The 18,582-nt window shown below is 48.3% G+C and overlaps 1 protein-coding gene across 1 annotated transcript; it reads left to right on the plus strand.

The window, feature by feature from the left end:
• Nucleotides 1-402: 402 nt before the first annotated feature.
• LOC124690706 (RINT1-like protein MAG2) lies at nt 403-8,428 on the plus strand. Its single transcript, XM_047224058.1, has 4 exons — nt 403-694; nt 794-898; nt 6,275-6,372; nt 6,453-8,428. The coding sequence occupies exons 1-4, from the start codon at nt 403-405 to the stop codon at nt 8,322-8,324; spliced, it is 2,367 nt and encodes a 788-aa protein (XP_047080014.1). The 3' UTR covers nt 8,325-8,428.
• Nucleotides 8,429-18,582: the final 10,154 nt, after the last annotated feature.

An 18,582-nucleotide genomic window follows, 5' to 3' on the forward strand; every position in this document is an offset into this window, starting at 1 on the left:
GTCTCTATTCTGCTCTCAGGGCCACTGATAGGAATTAGCAACACCCAACTGACTTGTCGCGACTTATAAAGCCCATTTTTCTTTTGTTGACATGTAAAGCCCATTTTTCGATTAGGCGCCTCGAATGCCTCATGCAGTTATCAAAGTTGGCCCATGCAGATAACTCTCAAGTGGCGACGGCCCAGACCATACTATCTCTTATCAACGGCCAAACCCGTCAAAACTCGCATCGCCGCTACATCAACCGTTACCCGCTCAAATCAACGCCCAAGATTATAACTTCCAATTCCCCAGCCCGAAACATAAAAAAGTTACCACTCTGTTGCCTTCTCCGGTCGTCTTCCTCCCATCTCCACTCCTCTCCCCGATCCAAACCCTAAGCCGTCGGGATCCGTTCACGCCATGGAAGCTGCGGCCCCGTCGCCGCTGCTCCCTACACCTCCCTACATCACTCCCGAGCTCCGGCGCTTCCTCGACGTCCGCTTCCGCTCGCCGGCCGACCTCGCCGCGGCCGCCGACGTCGAGGCCGAGATCCGCGGGCGCTGCGCGGAGCTCGAGTCCTCGGTAGCCGAGCTATCTGCCCGCCTCGCGGATGCAGCCGCGTCCTACTCCTTTTCCCTCGAGGCCGCTGGCTCCGCCCTCCGTGGCGTGCGCGGTGAGCTCGCCGCCCTCGAAGCTTCCACCGCCAAGACAGGTATCTTGAGCAAATGCTCGTTTGATTGCCGAATTTTGGGATTCTCGAGTTGATCTATGCTGCTGCAGAGCTTTAATTATATTTGCTGGTGTTCTGTAGGGATTATAGAAGATGTGGAGGCTGGGAGCGAGAAGATGCTGTTTGAGCAACTCCCTCCCCTCGCCACCGACGTGGCGAGAGTGGACATGGTCAGGGATTACGCTGGTGAGTGTGTGAATATTGTTATCTATGATTCCTAAGTTGAGACCGGCAGCTGCTTGCTAAAGCGTACAACTATAGATTGCGCTATTATGGTAGGCATGTGGGAAATAGGACTTCTGTTTGATCTTGAATCCGGCAGATATATTATTATGCTTTATAAGCATTATTTATATCTATATGATCTGTCTATTACAGTGTGAACCGAAGATTGATTTTATTTTAGGTAACATACTGTAGAAGTGCTTGATGTGATGGGAAATGGGTTGCTTAGTGTGTTTGCAGGAGAAGACTGGCTAGGTTGATAATTAGGTATGGTTGGTACAAATCTAGTTCAGTACAACTAGGATGGATGATGATATCTCTTCTGGCCCTCAATTAGTGGACATGGATCTGGAAGCTTTTGGAAGGCAGCCTCATTTTGATCATGTGAATCTTTGGGTTGTCTATGACGACCTTTGTTATGTGGCTGCTAGGGTTTGGGAGGGAGAGAGAGGGCTGCGAGGGCGCGAGAAGGCCGGCCGGGGGCCTTTTGCCCACGGCCGGGCAAGAGGGAAGGGATTTCCTTCTTAATTCTTGCTTGATTAGATCGATACATCTCCTCTCCATATATAGAGAGGTTTACTTGACTCCCAAGCAAGGCTTACTTGACCCCTAAGCAAACCCTAAGACTAATGGGCCCGGGCCCATGACGTACTCTAACACTACACCCCACTGGACATGCGGCTCGTCCTCGAGCTGCAACCTAACGACGATTCGACCCCACACAAACCTAACGCCTAAAAAACAAGCCTTTTACATCTCGGCCTATTGTATTGACCTGAAATAAGCTAACCGGAATGAGACTCCGACTCTTTATTTTTGACTCCGAACGATAAGGCAAGAATCCTCCGTGCGCCGAACTTGTGCGTTTACAGCCCCCTGGATCCCAAGGACACCATCGGGACCAAGGGAGCCCTCGCGGCGGCCGGCGGCGGAATGCGGTGGTGCTACGCGGTGCGCTCTGTCGGTGACACCATGTCTTCTCCCCGCCGGTCGGCTCGTCGATGTCGCGGACTTGGAGGTCGGCGCCGCGGGAAAAACAACATGTCCGCCGCCGTGGGGCGAGCCGCACACCCAAGATCCCCGACGCAGCGGACGAGATCGAGGTTCGTTGCGCAACGATGCGCAACTTGGAGGAGCTGCAGCCGCAGATCACGCATCTCCCGCACACGCCGACGCGCTAGGAGGCCGCGCGCGGCGGCCTGCGGCCTCGCCACCGCCGACACGTGGCGGATAGCGATCCAAGCCGGAAGCGGAGACGGCGACGGAGGGAAACGGACCCGGTGGCGGGGCATCTCGGGCGGTGTCGATGTAGAGCCCGGGGCCAAGGTCGCTCCCACACCGCCGAAAGGCGGGGACGGCGTCGGTGGTGGCGGCGGCCGGCTCGCTGCGGTGTTGGTGGCGACGGCGGCTGCTGCTGCTGCTGCGGCTGCCCACGAACGACAGGGACAACATCGGTGAGGACAACGGCCGCAGCGGCGTTGGTGGCGGCGGCAGCTGCTGCTGTTGCTGCGAGCATCCCGGTGGGGAAAAAGGCGGCCGGCTGGCTGGAGAAGAGGGACCCCGGCGCCGAGGTAGGGCCCGGCCCGGAGATGGTGGACAGCGGCGGCGAGGACTGCGGCAGCCCGATGTTGGGTGGCGGCAACGACGAGCGGCGGCGTCGGCTGCCACGGCAGCGAGCGCCGCCGGCGGCGGCGGCCCGTAGGGACCGGCCGGGAAGAGGCGGATCTCTCGGACAGCGGTGGTGAGATTGCGGATTGCTCCGGCGATCTCCTCCGAGGTGAGGGCGACGGGAAGCGGCGCCGTGGAGGTGGCGGCACCGGCACGGGCGGGGCGGCGGTGGTGGTGGCCATCGGGCCGGTGGTGGTGGGATGGCTGGACATGATCAAACACTGGAAAGGCGATACCAAATGTTATGTGGCTGCTAGGGTTTGGGAGGGAGAGAGAGGGCTGCGAGGGCGCGAGAAGGCCGGCCGGGGGCCTTTTGCCCACGGCCGGGCAAGAGGGAAGGGATTTCCTTCTTAATTCTTGCTTGATTAGATCGATACATCTCCTCTCCATATATAGAGAGGTTTACTTGACTCCCAAGCAAGGCTTACTTGACCCCTAAGCAAACCCTAAGACTAATGGGCCCAGGCCCATGACGTACTCTAACACTTCATTAGCTTATTTATACTGCTGTAAAACGTACGTGAGAAATCAAGCAATAAACAGATCATACAGATCGTTATTGCCGACTCCTTGAGGAGTCGGTCTTCCCTGCCCTAGCCGCCGCTCCTTCCGCTTGCACCGCCTTCCTCCAACCTCGCGACGGCGGCCAGCCGCCGGCGCCGCCTTCCTCTCCCCCGTCCGAGCACACTTCCACCCCTACAATCTACGTAGCCGGCCTGGTAGGATCTCGGATTCTATCAATTTGGTATCGGATTGTCCTCGTACGGTCATGTCGTCTTCGCCGGCCACCACCACCACCTCCGCGCCGCCCAACCCGCCGCCTTCCGCGCCACCGCCCTCGCGGCCGGCCGCCGCCACGGGAGCCGCGGCATCCATGGCGGGGGCCTCCGACGTCGCTCCCTCGCTTTCGCGGCGGGAGGTCTCGGCGGCCATCCGCGATCTCGCCATCGCGGTCCAAGGCATCCGCCCGTGCACGATCGGCACGCGAGGGGATGACCACGCCGCCGCCGTCGCCGGCCCTCAACGCCATCTCGGCCGCGCCGGCCGCTCCGCCCGTCCGGGCGTACCCGCCCCGCCCCGGCCTCGCCGCCTCCGCCGCCGTGGTCGTCGTGGCAGCCGGCCCCTAGCGCCGGGCCCGCCTCGCCGCCCCGGGCGTCCCCATCCGGCGGGTGCCGTTTCCGCCGTCGCCCTCGCGGCTCCCGGCGTGGGTGACCGCGACGGAGCCTCCGCCGCGTCTACTCGGCCGCATCGGCGCCTCCTCCCGTCTACACGGCCGCCGGGGACCCTCCGAGGCCCTCGCTTCCGGAGCCGGCATACTCGCGCTTTGCGGAGCCTTCCGCCGGCCGCGCGGAGTACCCGGCCGGGCGCCGCCGGCCCAGCCCCCCGCGCTACGCCAAGCTCGACTTCGCCACGTACGACGGTGTCGAGGACCCCTCAGCCGGCTCAACCAATGCGAGCGGTTCTTTCGAGGGCAGCGCACCCTCGCCTCGGACCGGACTTGGCTCGCCTCGTACCACCTCCGCGGCGCCGCCCGGACATGGTATTACTCCCTCGAGCGGGACGAGGGCGGCATGCCCCCATGGGACCGCTCCGCGAGCTGCGCCTTCTACGCTTCGGTCCCCGATTAGCGGCGGTCGCTTGGCGGAACTCGGGCGTTTGGCCTTCACCGCCACGGTACGGGACTTCGCCGACCGCTTCCGGGCCCTCGCATGCCATGCGCCCGGGGTGACGGGGCAGCGGCGCGCCGAGCTCTTCATTGGCGGACTGCCGGACCACATTCGCGTCGACGTGGAGATGCGGGATCCCCGAGACCTGCGGTCGGCCATGTACTACGCTCGTGCCTTCGAGCGGCGCGCCGGGCCATGCGGCGAGGCCTTCCCGGCCGGCGACGTTCAGCCAGCCGCCCGCCCTCCACCGACACCACCGGGCCGGGCGCTCACGGGCCGTGACTCATGCGGGGCACTCCGATCCGGCCGCGACGCGGCCTTTCCGTCGGCCGACCACGGCGGAAACGGCTCGAGCGCCGTCGTAAAGGGTTGTGCTTCAACCGCGACGAGCTCTATGTACCGGGCCACGTTTGTCCACGCCTGTTCTACTTGGAGACCGTAGACGACATTGCGGCTGATGTCGTCGCAGCTGGGCTGGCCGACGCGGCCGTCTCCAAGGCCGACGCCGTCCCGGGATGAGTTCCGCCGGCAGTTTCCAGCTATCCAGCTCGAGGACGAGCTGTTTGAGAAGGCGAGGAGAGATGTTATGACCGGTTTGGCCTATAGCGGGAGGAAGCCCATTAGTGGGCCTAAATTAGGGGCTTAGCCCATTTATCCTTTTCATTAGCTTATTTATACTGCTGTAAAACGTACGTGAGAAATCAAGCAATAAACAGATCATACAGATCGTTATTGCCGACTCCTTGAGGAGTCGGTCTTCCCTGCCCTAGCCGCCGCTCCTTCCCTTGCACCGCCTTCCTCCAACCTCGCGACGGCGGCCAGCCGCCGGCGCCGCCTTCCTCTCCCCCGTCCAGCACACTTCCACCCCTACAATCTACGTAACCGGCCTGGTAGGATCTCAGATTCTATCAACCTTCCACTGATATGAGTGTTGAAACCACTTAACAACAACATCCATTATATTTTCCTGTTGTCGCCCATCCTTAGCCTAGACAATATTCTTAGGTAGTGGGATGTTTCGGGTGCTGGAGTAATTGACTGAAAATTTAGTTTTGAAATGGCTACACTTGGAAAATATTTGAATAAATACATTACACGATGGAGATTACACTGAATTCTCACTTGCATAATGAAGAGGACAAAAAAATAAGTGTGTTGGATTTGGAATGTCAAATTAACGAGTGAACGTGTGTATAGCAGGGAAGTACCAACAGAATCTCTAATTTGGTTTTTTTTCACCTCAGGCAAACTTGGTACACACTTTGATGGGTATTCTTTATGTTCTATGCATAAACAGTACCTTGTGATAATGTGTAAAGAATTTTATAGTGCCCACTTGTTTGCCATACGGTGCTAGTTATCGCTACTAATCTGCTTGTATGAGTTAGTCAACTGGTCACTGTTTTACAGGATTGGCACCGCAACTGAACTACTGCTAGGGGAAAGAGGAATACTATAGCTCTTTAAATTTGTTTGTTACCCTGAGTGCAATATTTATTATTTTGTTTGTCTCCTGTTCTCAAATATTTGCTCCAGTCTACTTGTGTGTGTTGAGTTTTGCATTTCAATTATTTTGTTTGTTACCCGGACACCGTATTGGGCCGTGCCATACCGAAAAGGGATTTGGGGCGCGCGGCTGGGGACGGTCAAACGTCCGGCGCCGCCCCAAATCCCTTTGGGGGGCGGTTTGGGGGACGCGACTGGAGATACTCTAAGATACTGTACTGGTCAAAGAGTACTAAAGATGACAACAAGTTTACATAAGTGGTTCATCATGGAGGATTAGGATGATGAATTGAATGAAAGCTAATTGACTTGACTGTGATGAAAAACCCCCAACTTTTTTTTAGATTAGATGGCTTTAGGTGTTTATCATGGTTCGTTTCTTTTGTTTTCTCTGTGAATACTGCTTACTAGTTTACTTTTATTTAAGTTGCCTGAGTTCTTGTTTATAATTGACTTTGCAATTGATGGTTTGTTAACGGTAGGTTGTCATATACAGAAATGGCTCTAAAGCTTGACAGTTTGATCGGTGATGTAGAAGACGCCGTTTCCTCTTCTGTGACTGCAAAACTTAAATCCCGCGGACAAAATTCAGAGGTATGATTCATGTCATAGTGTGTTTGGGGGGACAGTTAAGTTGTCAAGTGCTGATTTTGCCATTGTCATTTTTACTCCAGAAAACCCATCATGTTGCTATTGAATATCTCAAAACGATAGAAGATCTTTTAGCTTCAGTTACAAGGACCAGACCACAATGGACTCGCCTTATATCTGCAGTGGATCACAGAGTGGACAGATCTTTAGCTTTACTAAGACCACAAGCTATTGTTGATCATCGAGCTCTTCTTTCATCCCTTGGCTGGCCTCCTTCCCTTACTGGAACACAAATTTCCGATAATAATTCCGGGAAATCAGTAGAGACAGTGAACCCATTATTTTCAATGAAGGGTGACCTGACAAGGAAGTATTCTGAAAGCTTTCTTTCGCTATGCAGTCTACAGGAATTACAGAAACGCAGAAAAGCTAGGCAATTGCATGGGCATAATGTGGACAACCAACTACGTCAACCATTATGGGTAATAGAGGAGTTAGTAAATCCATTATCTGCTGCAGCACAACACCATTTTTCCAAATGGGTTGAGAATCCTGAATTTGTGTTTGCTCTTGCTTTTAAGATAACAAGAGATTTTGTTGATTCCATGGATGAGATACTACAGCCCCTTGTAGATAAGGCCAATCTTGTAGGGTATAGTTGCAGAGAGGAGTGGATTTCGGGAATAGTTATTGCTTTGTCTACATACTTGGCGAAAGAGATATTTCCGAAGCAGATTGAACTTATTCAAGAAAGTAGTTCAAGCGATGCAAGCAGCGCACCGTCTCAGGCAAGAGTCTCATGGCTTAACCTTGTGGATCTGATGATATCTTTTGACAAGCGAACTCAAGATTTGCTCTCGGGTACAGGACTGCTACTTTCAGTAAAGGATGATGACAATTGGCAGAGGGTCTCAGTGCTCTCTGTCTTCTGCGATCGGCCAGACTGGCTTGAAGTATGGGCAGAGATTGAGAGACAAGAGATTTTTAATAACCTGCAATCAGCAATGGAGAATGAGAAAAATTGGAGCAAGAGGGTTGAAGGAGCAATGCTTGAGTACGGATCAGATGACTACAAATCTCCAGCAATAACCGGTGCTGTTCAGCAGGGCTTGTCTTTGCTAATTGAGCGTGCTAGACCTATTCCTAGCATTGCACTTAGGGCAGAATTCATTAGGAGTTCTGCTTCACCCATAATATCAGAATTCCTTGGTTTCATGTTTCGGAGGTGCCAAGAGGCAGAGGGGCTAACTGCTCTAGCAGATGACGATGCTTTGATCAAAGTATCACAGTCCATTAATGCAGCTCGGCACGTGGAATCCACATTGGCACAATGGTGCGAGGATGTGTTCTTTCTTGAAATGGAAAATCTATCTCTAGTTGGTGAAGGTGGTAGTGTATTCCAGCAAGAGATAATTCAATTGAAAGAGTTCAGATCAGAATGGGTTGATAAGATTTCCACTGTCATTCTTAGGGGATTTGATGGTCGCTCCCGGGACTATCTGAAGAACAAAAGGCAGTGGCAGGAGCATTCAGATGAACCAGCTATATCCAGGGCCATCATCGAATCTTCAGGCTACATGCAAGGAAGGCTATCTAAGCTGGAAGTTGGCCTAAATGCGTTAGATTTTGTAACATTATGGAGAGCTGTGGCAAGTGGAGTAGACCAGATGCTTTTCGCAGGAATTTTCACTGGAACCCCAAAGTTTAGTAACGGTGGTGTGGAAAGGCTTCACGCTGATCTGAGTGTTCTGTTTGCTGTTTTTCAAGCATGGTGTCTGAGGCCTGAAGGCTTCTTCCCGAGACTGTCTGATGGATTGAAATTGCTAAAAGTCGATGAGAGGCAACTAGGAGATAGGATGATTACAGATAAGAATTGGCTGAGGGAGCATGGTGTTAGGCATCTGACAGCTGCTGAGGCTGAAAAGATAATAAAAAATAGGGTATATGATGCATGAATATAAGATGGTAGATATCACATGGTAAAAAATGTATTGTCAAGTTGAAACGAATTTACACTTTTTTTTTACTTCAATACAAATTTGTGTCGTTCTCATTTTCATATTTATCTCTCCCTCGTTGATTGCTGTATGCCTACTCCCAAGAAATATGTAGAATGCGGCTTGATTTATGAGATTGTAAAATGTTGCGTTACCCTTGTGTAACAAAAAGGATGTTTAGCGCCCCCTCGCTGACAGAGCTTTCTATGGTTGACCAAAGAAGCCTGTTTTTCTCGGTCAGATGGAGTAGAACAGCAGGAGGAGCTTTTTCTGAAAGTTGTAATGCGGCTTCGGTCCTCTCCTAAGAACTGAACGCGGTGAGTGCTGATCGAATTATTGTGTTTCGACAGAGTGGGAACCATGCATTTCCCTTTCTTGGTCCTCCTTAGTCGTCACCTGAACGTAACAGTTGTATCCCATGTTCTCCTGCAAGATCGACGATAGTCCAATGTAAGAGATGGAGAGTCGAGACTTACAGCATGTCCACCGGCAGCTCCCAAATTATCATAACCGGTAAGAACGTTGGCAGTATTGCTGTGGAAGTGGCTGTTGCCGGCGTATTGGGAGGGACGTTCCACACGGGCGCTCCTGGTACTTCCTTATCAAAAGTGTAGTGAGCATAAGTCCTAATACGGCTGGCCTCAAAGAGAGTTTTTCTTGACCAATAGCAAGATCTTGCATGGTCTTAAACAAATATTCAAACCATATTACATAGTAATAATTTCACACAATATTATATTTTTCGGCGAAAATTCTGCCGAGCCGATCTATCATCATCAATAGTAGCACAAACAACTCCAAAAGTAATAAAAATATAAATATGTACTAGAAAATTCTGCCGAGCCGATCTATCTATCACCACCTAGCAACGACTGCATACACTTGTGCGAGCCAAATGCGCGCCGGTGTCCTCACCCCACCATCACCGAAGTCGGGCAATGCTTGTTGTACTAGAGCTTGTTGTAGTAGACATATGGAAGTTGTGGTGCTAAGGCACCAAAGAACCAGCACACCATATTTGAATAACAACCATCACCAATGATGAAAACCATATACTGGAAGAGATGACCTAAAACCACACAAACGAACATGAAACCAACCGGATCCTAGGAGATCATCCTGGCACACGACTCCATTCTTTACTTCATCGGTTTCAGTTTCTGCAGGAGGGTCACCTAGCGGTGCATCAAGCACATATTGCAGATTTCCGCCAGCGAGAAAAATCCTCACATGACGGAACCGATCGGTGAAGTTGCTACCGTTGCTCTTAAGCTTTTCTTTCTCTAGGAACTGGTTAAAATTGATTGGGGACGCCATAATCTACAACATATATTTGCAATAGTTTAGACTAAGTTTATGATAAATTGAGTTCAAATTTTAATTCAATAAAATTAAAAACTAGGTGAACTCCCACTCAAAACAATATCCCTCGAATTGTCTTAGTGATCACACGAACCAAATCCACCACACCAAGTCCGATCATCACGAGACAAGATGTAACTTCAATGGCGAACACTCAAAGTGTTCATCATATCAATCATATGATTCATGCTCTACCTTTCGGTATCACGTGTTCCGAGACCATGTCTGTACATGCTAGTCTCGTCAAGGCAACCTTAGTATCCGCGTGTGCAAAACTGGCTTGCACCCGTTGTATACACTTGTTGAATCTATCATACCCGATCATCACGAGATGTTTCGAAACGACAAGTATTGGTAACGGTGCTACTAAGGATGAACACTTTATTATCTTGATATTTTAGTGAGAGGGATCATCTTATAATGCTACCGTCGCGATCTAAGCAAAATAAGATGCATAAAAAGGATTAACATCACATGCAATTCATATGTGATATGATATGGCCCCTTTGTCTTTGCGCCTTTGATCTTCATCTCTAAAGCACGAACATGATCTCCATTATCAACGGGCATGATCTCCATCATCGTCGGCATAGTGTCAAGGTCAATGGCACCGTCTTCATGATTGTTCTCCCATGTAGCAGCTATTAGAACTTCTTTGAAATACTACTCAACATGAAATTTAAATACAACCATAAGGCTCCTGCCGGTTGCCACAATACAATAATGATCATCTCATACATATTCGTCATCACATTATGGCCATATCACATCACCAAACCCTGCAAAAACAAGTTAGACGTCTCTAATTTGGTTTGCTTATTTTACGTGGTTTAGGGTTTTCGAGTAAGATCTAATCTACCTACGAACATGAACCACAACGGTGATACTAGTGTTGTCAATAGAAGAGTAAATTGAATCTTCACTATAGTAGGAGAGACATACACCCGCAAAGCCACTTATGCAATACAAGTTGCATGTCGAGCGTGGAGCAAATCTCATGAACGCGGTCATGTAAAGTTAGCCCGAGCCGCTTCATCCCACTATGCCACAAAGATGCAAAGTACTCAAACTAAAGACAACAAAGCATCAACGCCCACAAAACAATTGTGTTCTACTCGTACAACCATCTATGCATAGACACGGCTCTGATACCAATGTAGGGATTCGTAGCATAGAAAACAAAAAATTTCCTACCGCGAGAACGCAATCCAAGCCAAGATGCAATCTAGAAGATGGTAGCAATGAGGGGATGAACGAGACTAACCCTTGAAGATTTCCAAAGCCTACGAGAGGAGGCTCCCTTTGTTGCAGAAGATGATCACTTGCCGCTTTCAAAAGCGCGTAGAAGATCTTGACGGTGCCACAATCGGGCAGCACCTCCGTACTCGGTCACACGTTCGGTGTTGATGAATACGACGTCCTTCTCCCCGTTCCAGCGGGCAGCGGAAGTAGTAGATCCTCCTTGAATCCCGGCAGCACGACGGCGTGGTGGCGGTGTCGATGGAGATCTCCGGCGGAGCTTCGCTAAGCGTTTGCGGGAGAGGTGGAGGAGGTGGGGCGGCTAGGGTTTGGGAGAGGGGGTGGCCGGCCACTAAGGGGTGCGGCCAAGGCTTTGGCTTGAGGTGGCCGGCCCCCTCCCCTTGTTCCTCATTATATAGGTGGAACCTCCAAGTATTGGACTACAAGTCTTCGAATAAGACCCAAACCCAAAACCATTCCATGTGTAGGGAAACCTACCCAAGGTGGGATTCCCACTTGAGGTGGGATTCCCACCTTTCCATGAGAGGGGGTGGCCGGCCACCTTAGGTGGAGTCCACCTGGGACTCCACCCCCAGGGCTGGCCGGCCATGCTAGGTGGAGTCCCTCCGGGACTCCGCCTTCCATAGTGATTTCTTCCGGACTTTTCTAGAACCTTCTAGAACCTTCCATAAATGCACCAAATCATTTTCAAACTTATAAAATGACTTCCTATATATGAATCTTATTCTCCGGACCATTCCGGAACTCCTCGTGATGTCCTGGATCCCATCCGAGACTCCGAACAAAACTTCGAACTCCATTCCATATTCAATATCTACTAATACGACATCAAACCTTAAGTGTGTCACCCTACGGTTCGCGAACTATGTAGACATGGTTGAGACCTCTCTCCGATCAATAACCAATAGTGGGATCTGGAGATCCATAATGGCTCCCACATATTCAACGATGACTTAGTGATCGAATGAACCATTCACATACGATACCGATTCCCTTTGTCACGCGATATTTTACTTGTCCGAGGTTTGATCATCGGTATCTCTATACCTTGTTCAACCTCGTCTCCCGACAAGTACTCTTTACTCGTACCGTGGTATGTGGTCTCTTATGAACCATTCATATGCTTGCAAGCTAATATAGACGACATTCCACCGAGAGGGCCCAGAGTATATCTATCCGTCATCGGGATGGACAAATCCCACTGTTGATCCATATGCCTCAACTCATACTTTCCGGATACTTAATCCCACCTTTATAACCACCCATTTACGAAGTGGCGTTTGATGTAATCAAAGTACCTTTCCGGTATAAGTGATGTATATGATCTCATGGTCGAAAGGACTAGGTAACTATGTATCGAAAGCTTATAGCAAATAACTTAATGACGTGATCTTATGCTAGGCTTAATTGGGTGTGTCCATTACATCATTCATATAATGACATAACCTTGTTATTAATAACATCCAATGTTCATGATCATGAAACTAGGATCATCTATTAATCAACAAGCTAGTTATACAAGAGGCTTACTAGGGACTCATTGTTGTTTACATAACACACATGTATCAATGTTTCGGTTAATACAATTATAGCATGGTATATAAACATTTATCATAAACACAAAGATATATGATAACCACTTTTATTATTGCCTCTTGGGCATATCTCCAACAATAACCTCACTGTAAGTTGGGGCAAAGTACTTTGGTTGTGTTGTGTGCAGGTTCCACGTTGTTGCTGACGCCGGTAGTGCGCCCTGCCACTAGTCATCCAGTAACACTTTCAGAATTCACGCATTTCTCCTAATGGTCAATTAAACGTTGGTTTCGTACTGACGGAAGACTTGCTGCTATGCTCATCACACCTTCCTCTTGGGGTTCCCCAACAGTGTGTCCGCATATGACGAGCACACGCCATCAAGCTTGTTTTTTAGCGTCGTTGCCAGGGAGAAAGAGGATTTCTGCAAGGGGAGTCTCTCATCTCCAATTTCTTTACTTTGTTATAGTTTGCTTAGTTTACTTTATATTGTTTTGTTTGCTTCATTTATATTAAAAACACAAAAAATAGATTCTATTATAGTTGTTATTTCCATTGCTTAGTTTTAATTTTGCTACAATGGGTTCCATTGAAAATACTAAGTTGTGTGACTTTACTAGCACCAACAACAATGATTTTATTTGTACACCTATTGCTCCACCTGCTCCCAAAGCAGCCTTCTATGAAATTAAACCCGCTTTATTAAATCTTGTTATGAAAGAGCAATTTTCTGGTGTTAGTACTGAAGATGCCACTTCTCACCTTAATAATTTTGCTGAACTTTGTGAGATGCAAAAATATAAGGATATAGATGGTGACATTATAAAAACTGAAATTGTTTACTTTCTCTTTGAGAGGTAGAGCTAAAAATTGGTTGCTATCTTTGCCTAGAAATAGTATTGATTCTTGGGTTAAATGCAAAGATGTTTTTATTGGAAAATATTATCCTCCTACTAAGATTATATCTTTGAGAAGTGACATAATGAAATGGGTTTTGTATTCTCGTGCCCTCGGGTCCTTAGTTGTACTCAGTTTTCCCCAGCTCCTTAGTTTTCTCTCAGTTTTCCCCAAGCCCTTGTTTGAAACCCGCAGAAGGAGCTCAGATGGCAGGATTCCCGTTTAGTTGACCGTTCCGTGCTGACGTGTGGGGCCGCGTCATGTGAGACCGCGTCGCGTGGGGCTGGTAGAAAGGGACCGCGTGGGACAGGACGAGACCACGTTTGGTTGCACGTGAGCAGGAGCTGGGTTCTGTCTCTCTCGGCCCAAATTAGCATTTTTAAGAGTACCTTTCCCCCTCTTTCTCTCTGTCTTTTTTCACCTAATTAGTATCAAATCTTGAGAAGCTTGCATTTCTGTCTTCCTTCAATTATTTGTGCCTTTTGGCCCTCGTTGTTTGCCCAATATGGCAGCAAATCTAGCACTCCCTCTGGTCCATATGTATGTAGTTAAATCTAGAAGCAAATCTCCAGGGTAATGTACGATAAATTCACACAGTCATATAATTGAATAGGGATAGATAATAGGGAGCCCACCCTAGATAATAAGCTACATACAGCAGCCAACATAGTAACATGTTCGAGGTTCTTCACAACACCGTCATACTAACAACATAAAAACAAGGGATCCCTAGCTAACAACAAAACAGAGGAGGCAGCAGCAACACACGTCTAGGACTCTACCTACCACATCTGGCTCTGCCTCCACTTGTTGCTCCCCTTGGGCACTGATACGTCCCAAACGTATCTATAATTTCTTATGTTCCATGCTACTTTTATGATGATACTCACATGTTTTATACATACTTTATGTCATTATTATGCATTTTCCGGCACTAACCTATTGACGAGATGCCGAAGAGCCAGTTGCTATTTTCTGCTGTTTTTGGTGTCAGAAGTCCTACAAAGGAAATATTCTCGGAATTGGACGAAATCAACACCCAGGGTCTTATTTTTCCACGAAGCTTCCAGAAGACCGAAAGGATTACGAAGTGGGGCGACGAGGCACCGACACCACAGGGCCGCGCGACCAAGGGTGGGCCCGCACCGCCCTATGGTGTGGGGCCCTCGTGCCTCCACCGACCCTGCCCTTCCGCCTACTTAAAGCCTTCGTCGCGAAAACCCCAGTACCGAGAGCCACGATACGGAAAACCTTCCAGAGACGCCGCCGCCGCCAATCCCATCTCGGGGGATTCAGGAGATCGCCTCCGGCACCCTGCCGGAGAGGGGAATCATCTCCCGGAGGACTCTTCATCACCATGATCGCCTCCGGATTGATGTGTGAGTAGTTTACCCCTGGACTATGGGTCCATAGCAGTAGCTAGATGGTTGTCTTCTCCTCATTGTGCTATCATGTTAGATCTTGTGAGCTGCCTATCATGATCAAGATCATCTATTTGTAATGCTACATGTTGTGTTTGTTGGGATCCGATGAATATGGAATACTATGTCAAGTTGATTATCAATCTATCATATATGTGTTGTTTATGTTCTTGCATGCTCTCCGTTGCTAGTAGAGGCTCCGGCCAAGTTGATACTTGTAACTCCAAGAGGGAGTATTTATGCTCGATAGTGGGTTCATGCCTCCATTGAATGCAGGACGAGTGATGGAAAGTTCTAAGGTTGTGGATGTCTTGTTGCCACTAGGGATAAAACATCAATGCTTTGTAAGGATATTTGTGTTGATTACATTACGCACCATACTTAATGCAATTGTCCGTTGTTTGCAACTTAATACTGGAAGGGGTTCGGATGATAACCTAAAGGTGGACTTTTTAGGCATAGATGCATGCTGGATAGCGGTCTATGTACTTTGTCGTAATGCCCTGATTAAAACTCATAGTAGTCATCGTGATATATGTATGTGCATTGTTATGCCTTCTTTATTTGTCAATTGCCCAAATGTAATTTGTTCACCCAACATGCTATTTATCTTATGGGAGAGACAGCACTAGTGATCTGTGGACCCCGGTCCATTCTTTACATCTGAAATACAATCTACTGCAATACTTGTTCTTTACTGTTCTTCGCAAACAAACATCATCTTCCACACTATACATCTAATCTTTTGTTTACAGCAAGCCGGTGAGATTGACAACCTCACTCGTTACGTTGGGGCAAAGTATTTTGATTGTGTTGTGCAGGTTCCACGTTGGCGCCGGAATCCCCGGTGTTGCGCCGCACTACACTCCGTCACCAACAACCTTCACGTGTTCCTTGACTCCTACTGGTTCGATAACCTTGGTTTCTAATCGAGGAAAACTTGCTGCCGTACGCATCACACCTTCCTCTTGGGGTTCCCAACGGACGTGTGTCTTGCACGCTATCAAGCAACTTTTTCACGGCGCCGTTGCCGGGGAGATCAAGACACGCTGCAAGGGGAGTCTCCCACATCCAATCTTTTTACTTTGTTTTTGTCTTGCTTTACTTTATTTTATTTACTGCTTTGTTTGCTCTCTATATAAAAAATACAAAAAAATTAGTTTCTAGATTTACTTTATTTACTGTCTTGTTTGCATTCTCTATATTAAAAATACAAAAAAAATTAGTTACTTGCATTTACTTTATTTAGTTTGCTTTATTTACTACTGCTAAAATGAATACTCCTGAAAATACTAAGTTGTGTAACTTCACTAGCACAAATAATAATGATTTCCTATGCACACCTATTGCTCCACCTGCTACTACAACAGGATTTTTTGAAATTAAACCTGCTTTACTAAATCTTGTTATGAGAGAGCAATTTTACGAGTGTTAGTTCTGATGATGCTGCTGCCCATCTTAATAATTTTGTTGAACTTTGTGAAATGCAAAAGTATAAGGATGTAGATGGTGACATTATAAAATTAAAATTGTTTCCTTTCTCCACTACAAGAAAAGTTGCCATGGCCGACGAAGTTGAAGTCGCGCCGTGGTTGCTGGTGTACCATGGCCGACGATTTTGGGTCCCTCCGTGGTGCATGTCAAAACTTTTTTTTTCTCGTTTTTGAGGCCACCTAGCCCGACGAAAGCGGCCAAAACGTCGCGTATGGTGGCCCGGGACGTGGTGCATCGCGAATTCTCGGGTTCGCCGGCCGAGTCAACGCAAATCCGCACCGCCGAGGGATGTAGGGCCCAGATGGCAGCCTCTCTGGCATTGTTTTTTTTTCTCGATCGCGCCATCTCGTTCAACGTTCTCCGATCGAGCCGTCTACGATGCAGGATCATGGGTCCCGCATGTCATCCTCTATGAACCAAAATTCTTTCTATTCTTGGATTTTTTTGACCCCCGATTTCTGGCTACTTCCTTTTTCTTTTGATCCCTTGCCGCCTTGGAAACGTTGAGACCGCTGCCGCTAAATGGGACCCGCATGTCATCCTCTATGTGCAATCAACTTTCTTTTCTTGGAGTTTTTTTGGCACCTCAAATTTGGTCACTTGCCTTTTTCTTTCGATCCCCTGCCGCCTCTCAAACGGTGATACCGCTGCTGCTAACTCGGGACCCGCATGTCATCCTCTATGCACTATAAAACTTTCTTTTCTTGAATTATTTTTGGCACCTCATATTTGGTCACTTGCCTTTTTCTTTCGATCCCCTGCCGCCTCTCAAACGGTGATACCGCTGCCGCTAAATGGGACCCGCATGTCATCCTCTATGTACTATAAAACTTTCTTTTCTTGGATTTTTTTTGGCACCTCAAATTTGGTCACTTGCCTTTTTCTTTCGATCCCCTGGCGCCTCTCAAACGGTGATACCGCTGCTGCTAAATGGGACCCGCATGTCATCCTCTATGTACAATAAAACTTTCTTTTCTTCGATTTTTTTTGGCACCTCATATTTGGTCACTTGCCTTTTTCTTTCGATCCCCTGCCGCCTCTCAAACGGTGATACCGCTGCTGCTAAATGGGACCCGCATGTCATCCTCTATGTACTATAAAACTTTCTTTTCTTGGAGTTTTTTTGGCACCTCAAATTTGGTCACTTGCCTTTTTCTTTCGATCCCCCGCCGCCTCTCAAACGGTGATACCGCTGTCGCTAACCGGGACCCGCATGTCATCCTCTATGCACTATAAAACTTTCTTTTCTTGAATTATTTTTGGCACCTCATATTTGGTCACTTGCCTTTTTCTTTCGATCCCCCGCCGCCTCTCAAACGGTGATACCGCTGCTCGCTAAATGGGACCCGCATGTCATCCTCTATGTACTATAAAACTTTCTTTTCTTGGAGTTTTTTTTGGCACCTCAAATTTGGTCACTTGCCTTTTTCTTTCGATCCCCTGCCGCCTCTCAAACGGTGATACCGCTGCCGCTAACTGGGACCCGCATGTCATCCTCTATGTACTATAAAACTTTCTTTTCTTGAATTATTTTTGGCACCTCATATTTGGTCACTTACCTTTTTCTTTCGATCCCCCGCCGCCTCTCAAACGGTGATACCGCTGCTGCTAAATGGGACCCACATGTCATCCTCTATGTACTACAAAACTTTCTTTTCTTGGAGTTTTTTTGGCACCTCAAATTTGGTCACTTGCCTTTTTCTTTCGATCCCCCGCCGCCTCTCAAACGGTGATACCGCCGCTCGCTAAATGGGACCCGCATGTCATCCTCTATGTACTATAAAACTTTCTTTTCTTGAATTATTTTTGGCTCCTCATATTTTTTCACTTGCCTTTTTCTTTCGATCCCCTGCCGCCTCTCAAACGGTGATACCGCTGCTGCTAAATGGGACCCGCATGTCATCCTCTATGTACTATAAAACTTTCTTTTCTTGAATTATTTTTGGCTCCTGATATTTTTTCACTTGCCTTTTTCTTTCGATCTCATGCCACGTTTGAAACGTTGAGGAACCTGCAGGCTCATGGGACCCGCATGTCATCCTCTATGTACTATAAAAGTTCATTTTCTTGGTTTTTTTTCACCCTTTTATTTTTGGCAATTTCTTTTTTCTTTTGATCCCCTGCCGCCTCTCAAACGGTGATACCGCTGCTGCTAAATGGGACCCGCATGTCATCCTCTATGTACTATAAAACTTTCTTTTCTTGAATTATTTTTGGCTCCTCATATTTGGTCACTTGCCTTTTTC

Source organism: Lolium rigidum, chromosome 2, assembly GCF_022539505.1.
Source record: "Lolium rigidum isolate FL_2022 chromosome 2, APGP_CSIRO_Lrig_0.1, whole genome shotgun sequence".
Lineage (NCBI taxonomy): Eukaryota > Viridiplantae > Streptophyta > Magnoliopsida > Poales > Poaceae > Lolium > Lolium rigidum.

Excerpts from the sequence above, each read along its gene's own strand:
- LOC124690706 (XM_047224058.1), top strand. The coding sequence starts at position 403 with ATGGAAGCTGCGGCCCCGTCGCCGCTGCTCCCTACACCTCCCTACATC. Across the intron at positions 695-793 it reads AGCTTCCACCGCCAAGACAG|GGATTATAGAAGATGTGGAG; the intron begins GTATCTTGAGCA and ends GGTGTTCTGTAG. Across the intron at positions 6,373-6,452 it reads CCCGCGGACAAAATTCAGAG|AAAACCCATCATGTTGCTAT; the intron begins GTATGATTCATG and ends TTTTTACTCCAG.